The 22062-nt window shown below is 36.9% G+C and overlaps 1 protein-coding gene across 2 annotated transcripts in view; it reads right to left on the reverse strand.

Moving 5' to 3' along the window:
* Positions 1-22062, reverse strand: part of GLRB (glycine receptor beta) — a 95977-nt gene that overhangs the window by 56000 nt on the left and 17915 nt on the right. The window contains exons 1-4 of one of the 2 annotated variants that reach the window (XM_019441161.2): positions 4791-4807; positions 3388-3494; positions 2181-2297; positions 1582-1649 (exon numbers count right to left, since the gene is read on the reverse strand). In XM_019441161.2, coding sequence (XP_019296706.1) covers positions 1582-1584 — 3 coding nt within the window. In that variant the 5' untranslated portion in view covers positions 1585-1649; positions 2181-2297; positions 3388-3494; positions 4791-4807. Of the gene's footprint in view, positions 1-1581; positions 1650-2180; positions 2298-3387; positions 3495-4790; positions 4808-22062 lie in introns of those variants that run through there. The other variant, XM_019441159.2, reaches the window with a different exon arrangement.

A 22062-nucleotide genomic window follows, 5' to 3' on the forward strand; every position in this document is an offset into this window, starting at 1 on the left:
TGCTTCTACAAAAAATAAATAACATTCTCATTGCAATTAGATATAAAAACAGTTGTCATAAATTAAATGCAATACACGGTTGCTTTTATAACACATTATGCTACCCTGAGGAATAACGGAATACATATTTTAAATCACTCTTTCTCTAGTGTGAGATATTCCCTGAAAAATTATACTGTGCCTTATCTATTACTAGGCTTTCAATCTGGAACATATACTATATTGATAAAAATGTAAGTATTAATAAAAATATAGGTATCTCCAAAAAATACAAAAAAACTTAAGCCTTCTCTCTCCCACTTGAAGCAGCATTTCGGCATGTGTTTTTTCAAAAAGGGCAAAATCCAATATTCTAAGACATCAAAAAGCAAGTAGACTTTATTGAATGTCTTTTAAGAAGCTGAAGAGGAATTACATCACACATCATTCAGGAAATCTGCTAATGTAATCTGCTAATTAGTAACCTACTAATAAAAAAGTACTTCATGGAAGCTGCAATACAACTCATCACAGATAACAGCCACTCCTCCAAACTCTTTTCCGTGCCTTTCAAGACAGGAGCCTGCCTGTCACTACTTTCTGCTCTTCCTTTGCTTTTCCTTGACCTTTCCCCTCGCTACGTCAGTTTTTTAGGGAGCTCTGCTGCCATATCTTAGAAAGATTGATTTTCTTCTTTGCTTTCTACAATTCTCTGATCCCAACATCACAATATTAGCACAACAGAGGAAATGAAGATTCTCCTCAAGAAACCAGAAGAAAAATAAACTGTGAACACTTATTTTTAATGCTCACACAGATAAGCATACTAGGAAATAAATGTTGCTCCAGAATACATTGCAGAAGTGCTTTTCCCAGGTGGTAACCAATTAGTTGCTCAGAGTGAGTATATTAATTCTTCCAAGTCTGCAAGTTTTAACTAACATTAAAGCTACATTTGAATTGCAAAATTATATAGGCACTGAAATTATTGATGTAACAAACCTTGGAACTTGGATATTTTATACTAGAAGGAAGCATGCATTTTGCTTTAGAGTTATTCTTTATTTTTCAGTTTTTTGTTTTTTTTTAAATTTTTTTAATGTTTACTTATTTTTTGAGAGAGAGAGAGAGCGAGCACGCAAGATGGGGAGGAGCAGAGAGAGGAGACACAGAATCCAAAACAGGCTCCAGGCTCTGAGCTGTCAGCACAGAGCCCAACACCAGGCTCGGACTCACGAACCGTGAGATCATGACCTGAGCTGAATGAAGTCAGATGCTAAACCAACTGAGCCACCCAGGTGCCCCTTTATTTTTCAGTTTTTTTCATGTTTTTATGTTATTTTTGAGAGAGACAGACCGAGTGCAAGCAGGGGAGGGGTAGAGAGAGAGGGAGACACAGAATCCGCCGAAACAGGCGCCAGGTTCTGTGCTGATGCCGCAGGGCTCAAACTTTCAGACGGTGAGATCATGACCTGAGCTGAAGTCTGATGCTTAATGGACTGAGCCACTCAGGTGCCCTTATTTTTCAGTTTTAATATTAGTTTCACTATTCTCTAGTTAAAATTTTGATAATTAAAAATATTAAATTAACTGCAGTCTTACCATTGTTGTCTCTTGAATGGATCCAAAACTGTTGATAAAAATGTTGACTACAACATCAACAGGAATGCCTGTGAATAAAAATTAAGAATATATTTAGTAACTATAAAAAACTCGGTCAGAATTTTCAAATTTTAATGGTTTATGCACTTGATTTTTATATTTTTTCCAATCCACATGGGGTATAAAAATTTAAATCTATGGTCTCAATATTCCATGTTCACAATTGCTATTAACATATTTTTCTAAATAAGGGATCATAATAAAAATAAAAATGAGTTAAGTTGTATTTTCTCATGTTATTTATTCAGACATACTTATCTCTTAAATTGTAGAGACTCGGAGTAAGTTGTTCACCTTTAAAGAAATTTTAAATTGAGCTAATGCATTTACCTTAACAAAATGTAAATTATTCTTTAAAAAGCACCATTTTCAAAATGTTTTAACTTTTTGCATTTTTATAATCACTTCAAATCTTACTTGAATTAGAAAGCAGTATTCAATACATTTTACTTACAATTATTATATTTTGATTTTTAATTCATAAATATGTGAAGTTTAGCAGACATATAACAGAATCATTATAAGGATTTTTGCCTGACCTGTTGGAAAATAATTTGAAAGTTCATGGAGTGAGAATTAAGGTATAATGTTGCAAATTTCTTTCTTGCTTGCTTTTTTTCTTTTTTCTTTTTATTCGTTGTGGGCTGCTGGTGGGGCTAACAAAGGGAAAATGTGAATTTAGCCTTTTAGCCACAGAACCACTGACTGATGAAAAACAGGTGGTGAATCAATATATGGTAGACATGAGACAACCCAGACCATGGCTGTTGTTGAAAGTAACTGAATAGGTTCTGGTAATGAACAAAAAACCCTGTTTTTACAACATAGTTGTATAACTTCAGTTGACTAGAAACAGCTGCAGACATTTTTTTTTTTCTGTAAAGGAAGAAGAAAAAAATATCAAGCCTTATAATGTTAATCTGATCTACATTAATACCTGTCTTTAGCCAGCAATAAGGATTACAGTTTTTCAGAGGAGAGCTTTTCATATAGCTTTTCCTAACTCATCAAAAGGACAAAAAAAAAAAAAAAAAAAAAAAGAAAGAAAGAAAGAAAGAAAGAAAAAAGAAAAGAAGGAAAGAAAGAAAATTTGCACAACTAAACAATATTTCCGTGACTTTTATTGAAAGTATAGTTTGGTTCTTGAAAGGTGTGATAAATAGTAATATTCTGTTGGGAGTAGAAGCAATCTATGTGGTAGAAAGCATAGTCACTCTTATTCACAAAGTTAACATGTTTTTTAAAACCATATGGCCATCTTTTTCCAGCAAAAGAGTAGAGGGAATTTTTAATCAACGTTTAATGCTAAGAAAAATTTTGAAATAATCTAAATACATATAGGAACTACTGTCCATCCCTAATGAGTATATAAGCTTTTCTACAAATTATAACATTGGTGACTGTGAATGAAAGCCAGACTGCATCCAGAGCTTGAAGTTTAAATCACTAAGGTTAAGAATACGAAGTACTACTTAGAAAACCCATGACAGAGGTTGATTGTTAATTCACACTATACCTATTTTTGTTTTTTTAACTGGGAACCACATGAAACTATTAGAATTAATGTTCTGCTTATCTTTGAATGCCTTTGTCATTAAGTTGCTCTAAGTCTAAGCACATCACAGGTCAGTAACATGACAATTTGACATCTTATTGTTCTGAATATCACAACTAAATGATTTTATACAGGTAAAATAATTTTTAAACTGCAGAGGTTGAAGACTTTTGGTGGGGGGAGAAACAAACCTTTAAAATTTGGTCTTATCCTGGGATCATAACTGACCAATAGCCTATTCAAGATATTGCTAGTGGAGTTGGCGGGTACGCGGGCAAGGTCCTCTGCCGACTGCTGGCTATAAAAGAAAACGAAACAAAACTCTGGTAAGTATTTAGAAATGGCCAACAACAGAAATGGGTAATTGTCATTGGGGAAAAAACGCTTTTTGAGACAAATTCACAACGACAGCATGGTGTTTCCAAATAGAAGTAACTAAAAATAGTAGACATTGTCAGATGCCCAACAAATATTGGTTATAAAAAATAAAAAAATGAAAAAAGTATCTTACCACTTAATTTTACCACATTCATGAAAACACTGTTCTAAACACTCCATGTAACTCTCTCTCAAATAAAATTAAGCAGACGTCTTACTTGCCCCAAAACAACCTGCAATCAAAATCTAGACAAGCGCAAAGGGAGTGCAGACAATGAGATAATAGGAAAAAATAAGAACAGCAAAAAATATTTTTTTAATGATGTATATTAACCTAAGCAAGGAGTATGTGAATACTGTTAAGAGAATACAGCCAGAGAGATTGTCTAAGAATTCATAAAACTATCATGTTGACATTTATAAAATATTACCCAAGAAATAACCAATGAATGTTCTCATTGAGTTAAATATGCTGGGGGGAGGGGGGTGGAGGGATGGTAAAAGAAGTTTCTCTATTACCAGATCAATTAAACAAGGAAAATACAGAGCTACAAGTTACAACTATCTTTTCTACATATGTTTGCTGTCAACTATCAAAGAAAGGACAAATTGCCATATTTTTCTATTTTAATTAACTTTGAACAATGAAGCTTGACTAAATTGGTATCCTTTGAAAGCATTTAACAGAAACAAAAAACGCACTTCCTTAGATCTAATAAAAAACGTTTTTGTTGTTTACTGTTTGTTTGGGTTCTTTTTATGACCCATAAAGTCTTATATAATTATTGCCCCAATACAAAAAAAAAAAAAATCCATTACAATTACAAAGAAGTTTTCATTATACTTGGAATACCTAGCAGTCTACTCTATTCTGTATTGATATGGTGAAACTATTAATTTCACAAATGATATTAATTTATGTGAAACAAACTTAGAAGTAATGGCTTTGTTTTGAAATCCCAGCTCTTACCTACCAGTCAATTCTGTTCTGAGTTAATTATCGTACAATCTGCTGATAAGAACCAGTAGAGGTGTGATGTGACTGATATTAAGAAGTTTATAAAAATCAGAAAATACTACAAATTGATACAGAAAGCCTTTTCAAGTAGATATCAGAGTCCAAAATATTAAAGAAAAAATTGATAACCAATTAGTTAAAACAGCTAAAGGTGCAAAAGACTATATAGATTTTTAAAATTGCTTCTCATGGTCTTACCAGTTCTAATATCACAGCTGCTGGGACTTGGGGACTGGTAATGGGATTTTCCATTTCACTGCAGGTGAAACTGTAACCTCCCTAGAGCCAGTTGTCATCCCTTATCAAAAGATTGAAAATTCTAAAGAGAATGAGGGTTTGTGGGAAAATTGGATATTAGGATGCAAATTAGTGTTCAAACCCATCTACAAGGTTTCTCATTCTGGGGAGGAAAACAGAACTGATTACAAAATACACTTCTATTGGATCAATTAAAGACTGCATTATTGTGTCTCTTGATGTAAATTCCTTTACAGGTACATTCATTCTAAGCAATGAAATGACCAGACACCATAAAAACAATGAATACTAATTTTAGTAGTAGAGAAATTTCCAGCCCAATTTTTCCTTCCAGCTGTGGAAGATGTCTCTTTGGCAGATGGATTATCTGGAGCTAAAGCCACTTGAAAAAGAGCAAATGCAGGGGAGGCTCTCTCTGAACTCCCATCTGCCTACAGACAGATCCTCCAAACAGAATTTATTGTCCTAAATCCCTTCCCTGGGAGTTTCATCAACTAAAGAAGATTGAATCTTATCACAGAAGAGGACACTCAAAAAACTTGGTCACAAACTGTCATATCTCCCATCTATTCTTCTGGGGGCCAATTCATCTTTCCTAAAATTCCCGTACTCCCCCTTTACAACGCACGTATTCTCCCCTATCAAGACATAATATCAGCTCTTAAATCTCATCACACTCTGGGTATTCACTTGGGTTTTTGCTCTGGTGCCCCTGATGCATGTAAAATTAAAAATTAATAATTTGTATACCTTTACTCCTGTTAATATGCCCATTATTTCATAGACCTAGCTATCGACGATAGAGGGAAAAGTCTTTCCTCCCATTCAGCTGTAAGCTTGTGTCAAACTCACTTCCTAGCCCTTGTAATTCATTACCAAATTTTATCCTTCCCCCCTTCACTGGTTCAGAATAAATCCTCCTTTCTAGAGTACTGTAACTTCCTCTTCTCATTGTCCTCATCTAAATCCAGCCTCTCCTTTAAGGTTGCCTATCTAAAATCTTGCCTTAATCATCCCAGCTTACTCTAATGAACATAAACATAGATATACTGTTTGGCAATCATTTTGTAGCTTTTTTTTCGTGCGCACGTGTGTGTGTGTGTGTGTGTGTGTGTGTGTGTGTGTGTGTGTGTATTACTAACTGGACTGAATGTAGACAGTACGATTCTTGAGGGAATCATGGCTTCCGTATTTTTGTAATTCCCTATAGTGCTTGCATAGTATGAAATACACACTGTCTCAAGCACTTCCCATCCGCCAGTGCTTCTAAATTGACCTCAGCCTCAAGATGCCTGCATGCGCTATAGGAGTAGCAGGCGGCAGCAGGAGTCGCAGTAGTGGTACACGCATCACTTCCAGATGAAGAGCATTTCCTCCTGAGATGTCCTCTTAGGATGAAGGTTAGTTTTTGTGGTTCTGTGGTTTTATGTTTTTGTTTTCCTCAGAAGCTTCCCAGCATTGGCCACTGCTGAACCAATCACTGGCAAGGAGAAAGAAACAATCACTATTGGCTCAGATCAGTAGTCTGGAATGAAATAGACATTGAGGAATCAACTGTCATGTCCACTACATTCTTTCATTTAATAATCACAAATGCTCCTTTGATGAAATAGGAGAGATTCTTAACCACCCAGAGAGGTCTTTTTCAGTGGAGAGAAAGAGAAAATCCTGATATATATATACATACATATACGTAGGTATATATATATAAGGTTCTATTCATTAGTCTTACTAATTTTTAAAATCATTAGTCCTGAAAAATCTGAATTTGCTCTTTCCATAACTTATCAGCACCACTCTTCCCTCCAGCCATCTCTAAATGTTTTTATTTCTTTCCACAGCTAAAAAGAAACAACAAAAACAACAAAAACAACAAAAATTCTTATTTATTAACAATAAAAAATCAATGTCGCTAACAAAAATCTCTTGAAATTATAAGAAGGAATATATCAAATATATTACAGCTCTTTTCTTTCATTCTTATTTGTATCAATATATATTTTCAAGACTCTGCTGTAGTTAATCTGATATGAATATTTATTCAATAGTTCAGTAATTCACCTTTATTTATATTAGAAATTCAAAGATGTTTTAAAACTTAAGTGAAACCTTATGTAGTTTATATTCACATGCATGCATTCAGGGGTTTTCCTACCTAAAAACAGTAGAAATCACTTGTTTAGCTCAATCAATACTAAATAACATTAAAGTCATCTCTACACATTAAAATATATTTTAAGAGTCTAGAAGCTATACCACTTTCTGCCAAAGAGTTGAAATAATTTGCATATTTTCAAATTATGCTTGCACTTTACATAATTTTGTAATTTGGTATAGTGACTAGTATGTACACAAAATAAGCAAGAATAAGAAGAGTTAAATGCATTTAATTAGGGCACATACTTAATTCACGTTTCATTGTTAGTCTTTATATTCTGAATCTCAGTACAATATTTTATCTATTTGACTATGCCATTTTGTTTTATTTCAAGAAATCTATCAACAATTCTGTTATTACTACAAAAGAGGATTTACTGCATAGAAATACGATACTAATTTAAGAAAATAACTTACTTTACTCAGGCAAAGTGATCAAATGACTAGAGAAAATAATGTTTTATATCAAAAGCCTTTTTACAACCAGTCTTCTTTTGTTCACTTGCCTAAACTTGAACCGATGTCATTACTAATATGTGAAGTTATGCAAGGAATGCATCAGGCTGTATAGCTGGATGATGTAATGTTTTCCAGCACCAAGGGAAAAATCCAGAAATTTCTTTCCAAAGGGGAAACTCAGTTTTCCATTAACTGAAGAGCATTCTTATTTTTACATGACCCTTTAGTGACCATACTGCACAGCTCCATTTCAAAACTGGTGTGTTTGAGCATATTATCTGAATATCCTCCCTCCAACCAGGAGGGAGTCCAAACGGATGATTTTGTTTTTATAGAGTTATAAATGCAACAACAATGGTCAAAATTCCTTTCAGACTTTGAAGTAGTATGGCACATGCCAGCATGAGTAATCTGGGTGTGGGAGCCACAAAGCTTTGAGCCTCACATGAACTGAGGCAAGCAAGCACAAAGCAGTAAGCAAAGAGGAAGGTATGTAAAATGTGTAGGTTGTATTATTTCTCCTCTTTACGGCAGCGATTCTTTACCTCTTTTTTAGGTTATGGACAACACTGAGAATCTGGTAAAAGCTATGTTCTTCCCTGAAAAAAATGCAAAGTTTACAATGCTGAGGGATCGTGGACCTGAACACCTCAGGTGGTAGAAACCCTCTTTTGTGGAAACAGATGTTGGTATTCTCATCTAAAATGGGAGGAAAAGAGAAGATTAAAAAACAAATTAGATATCATGTAGTGACTGCAAGTAAGCTCAAAAAAAAAAAAAAAAAAGATGATAAGAGTGTATCAAAGAGACACAAAGCCAACAGAAAGGTCTCCCAAGGGCCAAATTTGAATGATTTGAGCAATAAAATAAAGTCATATTGGATTATATCCCAAAGTATAAAATAAAAATCTGTGAGTCCATAAAGACATGAACAAATGATTAAATAAATAAACAAATGGAAGAGAACAGACAATTCTCCCATGCAGAATTCCAAGTAACTGGAATTCCAAATAGACCCTTTATTTTCAGGATAGAAGAGAGCTCTGCATTTCTCAGTGTGAGCTGTGCATAATGACTTCCTTCCAAAGAGTACATATAGGAAGGGGGAAAAGAGTTACTTTAGAGCAGAGAAACCTGACAAATACTATCTCAACCAGAGGATCAAGGTTAACCTCTACAGTGAAAAGTCATGTCAACTTTACGTACCTTTATTTTTTATTTTTCTTTTCCCAACTTTTTTTTTTTTTATTTATTTTTGGGACAGAGAGAGACAGAGCATGAACGGGGGAGGGTCAGAGAGAGAGGGAGACACAGAATCGGAAGCAGGCTCCAGGCTCCGAGCCATCAGCCCAGAGCCTGACGCGGGGCTCGAACTCACGGACCGCGAGATCGTGACCTGGCTGAAGTCGGACGCTTAACCGACTGCGCCACCCAGGCGCCCCTATGTACCTTTAATAAAATGTGATGAGAATGGCAATGAATCCTGTGGTCTTCCCCCACCAAAACACGTAACTCCAATCCAATCATGAGAAAAATATCAGACAAATGGCAGTAAAGTGACATTTTATAAAATACTTGACTAGGACTCCTCAAAACCATCATGGTCATGTAAAAAAAGGAAGGTCTTAGAAACTGTCACAGCCAACAGGAGCCTAAGGACACATAAAGACTACATGTACTATGCTGAATGGGATCCTGGAACAGAAAAAGAAGGAAAGCCAAGGAAAACCAAAAATGTATTATACTAACGTAAAATGTTAATAATAGGAGAAACTTTGGCAAATTTTCTATAAATCTAAAGCTGTTCTAAAATAAAAAGTTTATTTGGGGGGAGGGGGCGCAGGGAAGAGCAGAAGGCCAAGGACCTTAACAGATAATGCACCAAAGATCGACAGATGGCAAATAAGCATATGGAAAGAGGTTCCACATCATACATCATCAGGCAAATGCAAATTGAAATAATGAAATACCATCTATACCTATTAGAATGGCCAAAGTCTCCAACACAGACAGCACCAAATGCAAATGAAGATATGGACAAATAGGAACAGTAGGAACTCTGATACATTTCTGGTGGGAATGCAAAATGGTGCAGCCACTTAGAAAGACAATGAGTGTGGCAGTTTCTTCAAAAATTAAACTTACCCTTACTACACAATCCAGCAATCTCACTCCTTGGTATCTACCCAAAGGATATAAAAACTTAATGTCTACACACACACACACACACACACACACACAGGCACACACGCACAGGCACACACACACACACACAAATAAAACCATGCACACAAATGTTTATAACAGCTTTATTCATAATTGCCAAACTTGGAAGCAACCAAGATGTCCCTTAGTATATGAGTGGATAAATAAGTTGTGGTACATCCAGATAATGGAATATTATTTAGCATTAAATTATTTGCTCTATCAAACCATGGAAAGATATGGAGGAACCAGAAACGCATATTACTAAATGAAAGACGATACGAAAAGGCACTGTATGATGATTTTAAACTTGTGACATTGTGGAAAAAGGCAAAACTATGGAACAGTAAAAAGATCAGTGGGTGATAGGGACTGCGAGTGAGAGGGAGATTAATAGGCAGAGCACAGAGGACTTGTCCAAGAGCCAAGAGACTAGCATTTTAGACCCAGACAGACTGGAAGATTACCACATAATATTGGGCAAATCCCTCTCTGAGTCTCTTCTAGATAATCAGATAGATAGACATACAAAGACAGAGCAACACTTTATATATTCAGGTAATAAATTAAGTCAATGGTTGTGTACGAATCCAGGGTTATTATATTTTTATTTATTTTGCATTTTCCTAATTACAGTATAAGTTACTATTACCTCTCTTGACAGCTTCTATATTTATTTTCCATTCAGTTTTCACAGATTAAACTGTGAACAGAAGGTTTATGAATATAGTGAGTGATACCTTTTACAGGATTAGTTGAGTTTAATTAGTTTATATTTATTTGAAAAGAATGTGTTTATGGGCATATGTGCATGTGTGTGGCAAAGTCTACTGTGTTATTATAGGCCAAGAATCATAATTAAGAACAGTGCTTCACAGCATTCATTTTATTTATCCTTCAATTGGGCTTAAGGAACTGTTGGATCTTGTGGAAACATTTTCAAATCTTGTCTACCTACAATCATGGAATTACATCATCCATGGCCCAAAGAAAAACATTTTTCACAAAGTAGAAACATCTATGTGTAGAGATTCCGGTTTTGGGATACGAGCAATCTCCCAATCGCTATGGTCTTTTTTAACTTCATATCACATGAGATTACTCATCCTATGAACACTACAAAGATCTATTTACATGTTACGTTTCTCAGACAGTGTAAAACATTATATATTCTCACTACTTCTTATTGGTTTACTAATTTGATACAAACCTCATGACATAAGGAGTCAAACTTACGCCTCAAAACATTCACCGTGCAATTACCTTCCACCCACAGAGTATTACAGCAGATACAAATCCAGAGTAATACCTCTGACTCCAACACCAACTGCAACTGCTACGGTGCTTACCTTTTCTCAGTTCTCCATACAGAACATAAATATAAAATGTTTCCCTTCTGGACTCACAGAAATGGTGAGAAGATAAGTCCAGCACTCACGCACACATGATCAAGTTACGTGTGGTTATAATTGAAGAGACACTTGTCAAAGAGCCAAGAGACTAGCATTCTAGACGCAGACAAACTGGAAGATTACTACATAATATTGGGCAAATCCCTCTCTGAGCCTCAGTATACTCACCTTTAAATCAAAGGTCAAAATCAGGTGTTTGTAAGATCCCATTCAATTGATAATCTGGTTCCACTTGCAGCGGATGCTGTGGTGCCCCATCCCCCAGATCACCCCTTCAGAATTGAGGCTGCTGCCAGGAATGCTGGCTGCCTAAGGCTGAGCCAGGCCACTTCCAGAATAGCCTGCCTTCAGCCTTGCCCTGGAGGCAACCCACACTCAAAGACTTTGATATGGGGACACAAAAGCATTCAAGATCCCTTCCTACTGATAGACCTCTCTGCAAGCCATCCAGGCTTCAGAGCTCCCTGGAGCATCCTGATGCCTTAATTGCAAAGGCATTATTCCTGTGCTTGAACCCGCTTCCTCATTCCCTAGAAGTGTTCCAAAAGCAATCTCTTTCTGCATGTAAATCTTCATCTCACAGTCTGTCTTAGAGATAACTCAACCCACACCATCAACTAAATAATAAAACTCCTCAAAGAACAACGAAAACTTAACCATCATTCAACTGTCTGCATGCTGAATTTCTCCTTGCATGCATTTTAGTCATTACTGAATTCATTTAACAAAGTTTTTGAGCATTTGCTATATGCCATGCATGGTGCCATATGCTGGCTATGCACTTAAGAATGAAACACAAATGTTGGTTATTCTGATGCAAAAGTAGTATTTAAAATTGTGGGTTCTTGGGACACTGGGGTGGCTCAGGTGGTTACTGTCCGACTTTTGATTTCAGTTCCCATGATCTCACGGTTCCTGGGATCGAGAGCCCTGCATTTGACTCTTACTGACAGCATGGAACCTGCTTGGGATTCTCACTCCCTCTCTCTCTGCCCCTCCCCCACTCCAATACTCATGCACATGCTCGGTCTCTCTCTCTCTCTCTCTCTCTCTCTCTCTCTCTCTCAAAATAAATAAACTTTAATACCGTAGGTCCACATGGATTTGTCTAGTGATTCTCAGCTTTGTTGTGCACGGAATTCACCTGAGAAACTCTGCAAGCTACTGATGCCTAGTCTCACCCCAGATTTAATTAGTTTGGGGTGAAGTCCAAGCATCAGGGTTTTAAAAGCTCCTCAGATGATTCTAATGGTCAGATGAATCACTTGTTAGAAGAGAAGAACATGGAATTAAAACCTGAGGAACTCCACCATTTAATGAGCAGATGGAGGAAGATAAGCCAACAATTAAGACAAAGAATCAACTACCCAAGAAGAAGGAAGAAATCCAAGAAGTGTGTGGTGACAACAGAAATTAAGGAGAAAGGGTAAATTTTATGGAAGGGTTGGATAACGGGACCAAATACCGCTGAGAGGTTAAGGTGAGGACAGAAAATATCCCCATGGCATTTAGCAAAAGGGAGAGCTGTTTTTCAGCTGAGAGAGACAGAAGCCTGACTGGAGTGGGCAGAGTAGTGAGCGGTAAGGTAGGAAATGAAGGAAGGGAGAATACCCATTGAAAACTTTCGACTAGGAGAGACTTCAGCAAGGGACAGGAAGCTCTGGACCCTCCTTCCCCTCTTGAACATACCAAATGAACAGCAAAACCCAAATCAATTCTTTTTGTCAGAAATCCAAAAGCTAGTTGAGAGGCTTCTACACCCAAGCATGTGTAATGAAAGTAGCAGGAAAAGTGGAGACACCCTCTCGCCATAATCTCCACCTTAGCACAATACAGCACAGTGCAATGCCATCCAGAGATGTCCTTAGCTCCTGCTTCTTCCTGAGGAGGGAAAGAGACCTCACGTCCAATACACCAGCTTTTCTGAGTCTACCTTAGGAACCAACTCCTATCTCACCATCTGGGGCAACGATGGGATCCAGCACACACGTGGTAGTCCCCCGGGGAATAGAGAGAACAAAGCAGCTGTTTGATCAAGGGGCACTCACCACAGCTCTGCCCCCCACTTTGCTGTGAGTGGGCTGGAAACCCAGCTCTCACTGCATTCACAGTGCCACAATATAGAAGTAACCTGAATGCCCACTGACAGATGAGCACATTGAAAAATGTGGTATATACATACAATTGAGGACTATCAAGCCTTAAAAAAGAAAATCCTGCAACATGCAGCAAGGGTGAACACTGAGGACATTATGCTAAGTGAAATGAGCCAGTCAAAAACATAAGTACTGCCTGATTCCACTTCTATAAGGTCTCTAAGGTAGTCAAACTCAGAGAAGCAAAGAAGAAAATGACGGTTGGCTAGAGTGAGAAGAAAGAGGAGTGGCTAATCAAGAGGTAAAATTTCTGGGGTGCCTGGGTGGCTCAGTCAGCTCCGGTCATGATCTCACAGTTTGTGGGTTTGGGCCCCGCGTCAGGCTCTGTGCTGACAGCTCAGAGCCTGGAGCCTACTTTGGATTCTGTGTGTGTCTCTCTCTACCCCTCCCTGGTTCACACTCTGTCTCTCTCTCAAAAACAAATAAACATTAAAAAAAAAAAAGAGGTAAAATTTCAGTTATGCAAGATGAATGAGTTCTAGAGATCTGCTGTACAATATTGTGCCTATAGCTAATAATATTGTATTGTACATGAAAATCTGTTAAGGAGGTTATAGTAAGTGTTATTACCACAATAAAATGGAAAAAAAATACAATTTCTAGTGACAACCTCCAAAAAAAAAAACTATACTGTGTGTATACATAAAATAAGTTTTGCATGAGTTACTGCTCAATTTGAGGTAGGAAAAAAAGTCAAAAATTAGTCTGCTTTTTTAAAAAACTGAATCAAATAGCTTATTATTGAACTATCTGCACAGCTATTATTTGGAAATCAGAGAAAGGATGGCCTCTTCAATCAGTGTGCTGCACTGGGGTACCTGGGTAGCTTAGTCGGTTAAGCATCCAACTCTTGATCTCAGCTCAGGACATGATCTCACAGTTTGTGAAATTGAGCCCTGCATTGGGCTCTGCACTGGCAACATGGAGCCTGCTTGGGATTCTCTTTCTCCCTCGCCCTTTCTCTCTCTGCCCCTCCCCTGCTCACATATTCTCTCTGCCTCTCAAAATAAATAAATAAACTTAAAAAATATTAAAAGTAAATAAGTAAATAAATGTGTTTATTAACTGGATATGCCTATTTTAAAAATGAGTCTTGACCCTACCCTACATCATATACAAGAGTTAAACTGACATGGATTACACAGTTAAATGTGAAACATAAAACAATAAAGCTCTCAGAAAAAAAAAAATAGATTATCTTCATGACCTTGGGCTAAAGAAAGACTTAAAAAACCATCAAACCATTAACAATAGCTAATAAATCAGAGCTTATTCAAAATAAGTACTTCATTTCATCAAGACACCATTGAAAAAGTGAAAATGCATAACAAAGATTGGAGAAGAGATCTGTAGTACATGTATGTGACAAAGAATCCTATCTAGAATGCATGAAGAACTACATACCGATAAGAAAAAGAAAACAAATTTTTTAAGTGGGAAAACACTTGAAACAACACTCTGCAAAAGAGATAGCTAGAAGTCCAATATATGAAAAGGTGCTCAATGAGATTAATCATCAGGGAAATACAAATTAAAATTACACTGTGGTATCATTATACCTACACGAGATGGCTAAAATTCAAGAGATTGCTAATAATAACAACTTTGGACATGAATGTGGAGTGGCTGGAACCCTCATACATTAATGATGGAGAATAACTGGAAAACTGTCCACATCTCCTAAAGTTCAATATTCATATACCCTATGATACACAAATTTCATTCTTAGGTGTATGCTTATGTCTACCCAAATGCATGTATAAAAATGTCCATAACACTTTTAATGAACCCAAATAATAATGACCCTAAACTGGAAGCATTATGAATATTCATCAATAGTAGTGATAGTAATATTCGAACTTTACCTGAACTCCTGGAACACTGAGATGTTAAGAAATTCCTCCATCATTCCCAGCATTCTGGGAAGCACTTTACCTCAAAGAGTTTGTCCCCATGTGACCTAAGTAAGACTCACGGTTAACCCCTTGTTTACCTATGACAAGACCAGAAACTCTCTAAACTCCCCTTTTTTGTCTACTGAATGAGTACCTGAACTGTTTGTCACCACTGACCAATCTGAATCGGAGACCTGGCAACTTCACCTGACCAAACGTGGCTTAGGCTTCTCTCCTCCCACGAGTTCCTCAGTTTTCTCTAGCCCCTAAGATTAAAAGCAATCACTTGGAACACAGAACGAAACCTCCTTAATGGACTCCTCCAAGAACTGGCTCGCAGCAAAGAAAAACTGTCCAATTTTGCCACCTGCTCACTGCAGTCTTCAACAACTGGCTCCTTCTGGCCACATTCACTCCTGTAAAAGAGAAGTTCCTTCTGCCTGACCTTTCAGATGCTTATCGGTCTTAAAGTCAGAGTATCCCTCTATTGCAACAATCCTTTCCAATTAAATCTTGCCTAAGTATGGATTTGTTTTCCATTTGACATAAAGTGGACAAATATACTGCAGAATATTCAAGACAATTAAATACAACACAGCAATGAGGAAGAAAGAGCTATCGCTATACCAACAACATGGGTGAAATCTCACAGATATGATGTTGAGTGGAGTGATTTTCCAGGATTATTATCCCTGTTCACAGATGAGCTAACTGAGGCAGAGAGCCTAATTATTCTAGAAAATCCTTTCTTCATAAAAGACCTGTTTTCAGTATTAGACAATTTAAGTAAAGAGCTTAGAATAGTACGTTATACATCGTGTTATGTATCAATTCACAGTAACCTATTTTGTATTATAAGCAAAGCAAAAGGAATCTGTTACAAAATAAGACAACCCAGTCAGAAAAAAAAAAAAAAATGGAGTCCAAAGCAAGTGCAATTTATCAGTATTGTGCTTTGGTTTAAGCGAATATGTAGAATATTCTGATTTCTTGCATATATGCATACTGTAAATTCAGGCATCTTATTTTCCAAAACGATATTCTAATTTTACTGCTCTCTATAAAATTATGGTACTGGGCTAGTGAAAGGAAGTAGTTTTCTTACTACCACAAACCAAAATTTAAAAACAGGACATTAAGTCAAGAGAAGTCAGAGCAGAAATCAGGAATTGAAATAAAATATTAAGCTTCAACATCCTTTAGAGTACAGAGCTCCAAGAGCACTGCAGAGCCTTTGGAGAAAGGGGCTTTTGCTACTGTCCGGAAACCCAATGAGCTGAGTGAAGTGCTTGCTGAAAAGCCACCACAGTTGATTCTGTTTCTGCTGTAACTGCTCTTTGCAACTTCTCTTTCAGCATTTCTAAGGTGTAAGATTACTTGTGATATAGAGACAAGAAAACTATCTCTTTTGAATTATATCTTCATTCAAATATCTGCAGGCACACATGTCTGAACAATGATAAGTGTCCCCAACAAAAATCCCATGACAAGATACAAAGGCAACAAGTATGAATGTCATTAGGTGAGATGAACTACTTCCTTGCAGTATGTGGTAGCATCCGGATAATGAAAGATAAGCCTTTTTTTTGTCCTTATCAACCACTGTTTGGAAACGAATGTGACTCTTTATTGAATGAGCTAGAACCTGGAGGACTCAATTATAAAAAAAAATAAAAAAATAAAATTCTGTTTTCTCCCCAACATCCATCCAAACCTGGATGTGAGCTAGCATTCCACTGCACTTGAAGGAAATCTCCAACAGGTTTCATAATATTTTCAGTCATTCTCTGATAATAAAAAGTCTCCACCGGCACTTTCAGTCCCACTAAAATTGTCACTTTTATATTTCAGATGCCCAGTCCCTGGTAATGATAAAAATTCAGAGCTTGATTCAGAAATGACAACACCTCCCTCTCCTCCTCAAGTCTCCCTCAGAAAGGGGCTGCAGGCATGAGTAGGTTTTGTTCTGTCTTCCTGCCTTGTTAGTTTACAGCATTTTTGTGGGTTTCTCAAAATCCTCTCTTCGAGAACCTCAAAGTTCAATCACCATGAAATGGCTATGGCTTATTTTCAGCTGGCAACTCAGGATTGCAACCTTCACCCCAGGTATTCTGCAGTCCACACCTCACAGGCACACTACTGGGGTTCCATCATCTTCCCAGCCCCTTTTGGACGAATTTCCTTTCTTTGTTTTGTTATTATTATTATTTTTTTTTTAGTTTATTTATTTATTTTGAGAGAGAGAGAGAGGGAGCGAGCAAGCACGCAGGGGTGGGGCAGAGAGAAAGAGAATCCCAAGCAGGCTCCACACTGCCAGTGCAGAGCCCGATGTGGGGCTTGAACTCACAAACCATGAGATCATGACCTGAGCTTAAATCAAGAGTCAGACACTTAACCAACTGAGCCACCCAGGCTCCCCATATTTCCTTTGTTAAACATCAAACCGGCACTTTCTTAGTTACTTTGCTCTCACCCTGTCACTGTCTACTCCTATTCTCGCTCATGTGACCAACATCGGAGTCATAGTGACTGCCCAAGTATTCTTTTTCCTGACACACAGAAAGCAAATCTCCATGTCATGGTAGCCCTCTTCTCTCTGTTCTACAGCCTCTAGCCAATACCTGCAGCCATGACTGATGACTTCTCCAGTGTGAGTCAGATACCAGTCTACTATGAATCCCCCAAACTACAGGGGACAGACATGGTTCCGCCTCTCAGTAGCATTGAGAATAAGGAAAAACATTTTCCTCCCAATTCCATGGCAGGGAGTATGGAAAAGGTCACTGGGCTCCAAAGAATTTCCTCCAAAGTATTTCTATATGCTGTCTTCAATCTTAACCCTTTAAGGCCATTGAGGTAGATGCTGAGTAAAGGTCACAAAGCCAGTTTTCAGCACCTTTTTTGCATGACTGCATAAGAGGTCTCTTTCTTAACTTTGGTATGTGGGGGTTCGTGGCACCTATTGTTTTGTTCTTGGCCTTTGGAGCCTCAGCCAAAAACTGAGTCAGAAAGAATGCTATTCCAACTTCCTGATATACTAAGCTAACTTTTAACTGCTCTTAGTGGTCCTTTCTAACAGAAAATGTAGGTAATTATAGATTATTTATATAATTAATGAAGTAAATATTAATATTTACTTAACATTAAATAGAAGTACTTAAAATGTTCCTTAATATCAAATAATCAATTATCATTTCTATATTTTGGATTCTGGCAGGATGTAACATAAGGATAAAAGACTTTCGAATACAGAAGGTGAATTAATACAGATAGGCAGACTTTTTGCAGTAGAAATTTAAGAATTTTCACATGAGCTAAGATTTAAGAATTATGAACATTATCAACTAGAATTTTTATAACTTGGTTTTCTAATTAAATAAAAGTTCTTTGCCCTAATTAATAGTTGAATCAACAACTGGTCATTTCTAAAGGAAGAATTAAAAAAAAATAAAAACATTTATCTCAAAAATATTCCTGTTCAGGTGGGTTTTTCTCTAAAATTTCACACACTATTGAAAGGTAATTTGTGCACTATGGCTTAGAAATGGAACTTCAAAGGCAAACAAGCAAGTACATATATGGAAAGAAAACAATCTAAAGCTCTGTACGCTAATCTTCTGCAACCCATAGAGAGAGAACAATGAACCATAAGCAGTTATCTACTGCATGGCACAGGGGTATCAGTTAATTAAAACCTGCGCAGGTTGTACAGATCCTGTAGGGTAATACAAAGTAGACTTAACAGAAATACAGTTGATGTTCTGCTATCTATCCAAAGATTTTATTTTGGTATCTGTGTCCTAGTGCAGAATAAGTGGCAAGGTTATCAGGTGCAATATGTTGATACCAGATTAAGTCCCTTTTATATTTTCCAATGTGATATGATTTTTTAACCAAAACAACTGCTTATCTAATTTTCCTCTATCATTGTGAACCTCATACAAAAGCTGGAAAAAGAGATAAAAAAGTTACTGAAGGTTACATTTTCCACTTCTCTGTGTTTCTGCCATTGTGAAATCACTCCAGCAACTGCCCCCTCTCTCCTGCATCATAAACGTTCTCTCTCTACCAGAACCTTTCCACCACCTTACAAATATGCTTTGTTATCCCCCATCTGTAAAAACCTTTCTCTTGACCCTGCATCCCCTCTGACTACAGCTCATTACTAATGTGCTTTTTTACATCAAAATTCCTCAGAAGAATTTTAATACTTGCAGCCCCCATTTCTTCCCTTAATGTCCTTTAAATCCAATGTAGCAAGATTTTGTAACCATGTATAGAAACAAGTCTTATCAAGGTCAATGATGTTGTCAAATGCAATGACCAATTCTCAGTGTTCACCTTCTTGATCTAACCACAATACTTGACATTGTTGATCATTACCACCTCCCTTAAAAGATTTTCTTGGCTTGAGTTCTAAGTAAAAAGACATGACCTTAATTCCAATCTTACTTCACTAGCTGCTCCTTTCCATTCTCCTTTGCCTGTTCTTCCTCATTTCTTCAACTTCATCCCCAGTCATTTCTCAGATGTTTTTACCTTCCTAAGTAACTCAGTTTCTAAGTGACCTCATTCATTTCATTAATTTACAACTTGCAAATTTATACCTCCAGACTACACCATTTCCCAGAATTTCTGATGCTATATTCAACAGCTTATTGGACATTTCTCCATTGAAGTCTAATGAAAACCTCAAAATTAAGACAACCAAGACCAAATTCTTGATTTCCCCTCACCTCTGATCTACTCCTAATGCAGTCTTTAATAGACCTCTCAGTATATTGAAACAAATAAACAAACAAACAAACAAACAAAAACCTTCATGCTTTCTGTTCTCAGGCCCAAAACATGGGAATCACCCTTACAATGACCTACAAGTTTTCTGACTCTTCCCATCATTCACTCTGCTCTCGGTCTCCATACCATCATTTAAATACATAAAGCCTGCTTCAGGACTTTGATATTTGGTGTCCTTTTCCTTGAATCATTGTTCCCCTAGAGATCTCCATGGCTTTCATCTTTACTTCAGCTCCCTATTAAAATCTTACCTTATCAGAAAGATATTTTTGACCAGCATGTATAAAATAGGAACCCCCACCCCTTAATTATCCTACTCTAATTTTCCCCATAGCCGTGATCACCATCTGCCATATTATTTTTTTTAATGTTTATTTGTTTTTGAGAGAGACAGAGTATGAGTGGGGGAGAGGCAGAGAGAGACAGGGAGACACAGAATTCAAAGCAGACTCCAGGCTCTGAGCTGTCATCACAGAGTCTGACGCGGGACTTGAACTCGTGAAGTGCGAGATCATGACCTGAGCCGAAGTCAGACACTCAACCAACTGAGCCACCCAGGTGCCCCTCACCGCCTGCCATATTAAAAATTCATGTCTACATATCCATGTTGTCTCCCACTAGTACCAAACTTTCTGAGGGCAAGAACCTTGTTTTGTTCACAGCCATAGCCCAAGCACCTAGATCAGGGCCTGGTACATATTAAATGTTCAATAAAGGGTAACTGAATAAACTAAATGATTCACGTTTAAAACATAAAAGAAGTAGACAGTATATCAGTTAAGTGTCAGAAAGAGATTGTTTGCTCTAAGTTGAAAATTTGCATTAAGAATTGTGAAATCTCAGAGCACCTGGGTGGCTCAGTTGTTTAGGTGTTTGACTCTTGATTTTGGCTCAGCTCATGATCTCATAACCTGGGATTGAGCCTGGCATCGGGCTCCGCGCTGGCAGACAGAGCCTGCGTGCAATTCTCTCTCTCCCTCTCCTGTCCTTCTACCTCTCTCAAAATAATCTTAAAAAAAAAAAAAAAAAGAATTTTGAAATCCCAGAATATAGTCATATAATGTACTCAAAATTGTAATGACTGTGCCTTCTTTTTAAAGCTACCTATAAGACCACTCTTTTCATTTCCATTGATAAGACAGAATTGACTATACCTACCTAATTTTTATAAGAAGATGCACATTTCCAGAAGTAACTTACAGGAGTCCATCTTTATTATGGATACTTTAACTGTAGCTCCAAATGTCTATTTTACCTTTTTTTCATGTAATTCTTATTCTAGACAACCCAATCTATATTAGTACTATCAAAGTTCTAATTCCTGCTGCATTGCCAAATGCATTAGTCCAAAATTTTGAATATTTTGAATCAAAGAAACACAGCTAAACTTTAAAAAATGAATTATATTTTTGGTAATTAATTACAAACAGTGCTTCTATGAACATTCTTGTACATATCTTTTGGTACACATATGTACACATTTCCACTGAGTATATACCTAGGAACAGATTAGCTGGGTGATAGAGAATATGAATTTCAGGTCTTGGATGCTGCTAAATGAGTCACCAAGTCTTGTACAGTCCATACTTTCATCAGCAGTACATGAGACTTGTAGCTCACATTCTCACTAACACTTGGTATTTTCTTTTTTCTTTTCCTTTCTTTTCCTTTTTGTTTTTTTTTACTTTTAGCCATTCTAGTGGATGTGTAATAGCATGCCATTGTCATTTTAATCTGCATTTCCTTAATGACCAATGAATATGCTTATTGACCTCTTGGCTATAGTCTTTTGGTCATTTTCAATTAGGTTGCCTGCCTTTTCCTTAATGATTTTCAAAAGCATTTTTTTTTTTATGTTCTCAATAAAAGTCTTTATTGGTGTGTGTGTCTGTGTATTTGGAAACAACCCAAATGCCTTCACAGGAGAATAAAGTGTAGTGATTCATATGACAGAATACAATGCAGCAATGACAGTAACAACTACTGTGACATTTAACACTGTTGATGAATCTCACAGATAAAACAAAAAAAAAAGCCACTCATTAAAGATATTTACTGGATTATTCCATTTATATGCAGCTGAAAAATAGGCAAATTTAACATACTGTATGGTAATCTTAAAAAAGGCAGT

Source organism: Panthera pardus, unplaced genomic scaffold (assembly GCF_024362965.1).
Source record: "Panthera pardus isolate Hobbes unplaced genomic scaffold, ASM2436296v1 HiC_scaffold_13, whole genome shotgun sequence".
Lineage (NCBI taxonomy): Eukaryota > Metazoa > Chordata > Mammalia > Carnivora > Felidae > Panthera > Panthera pardus.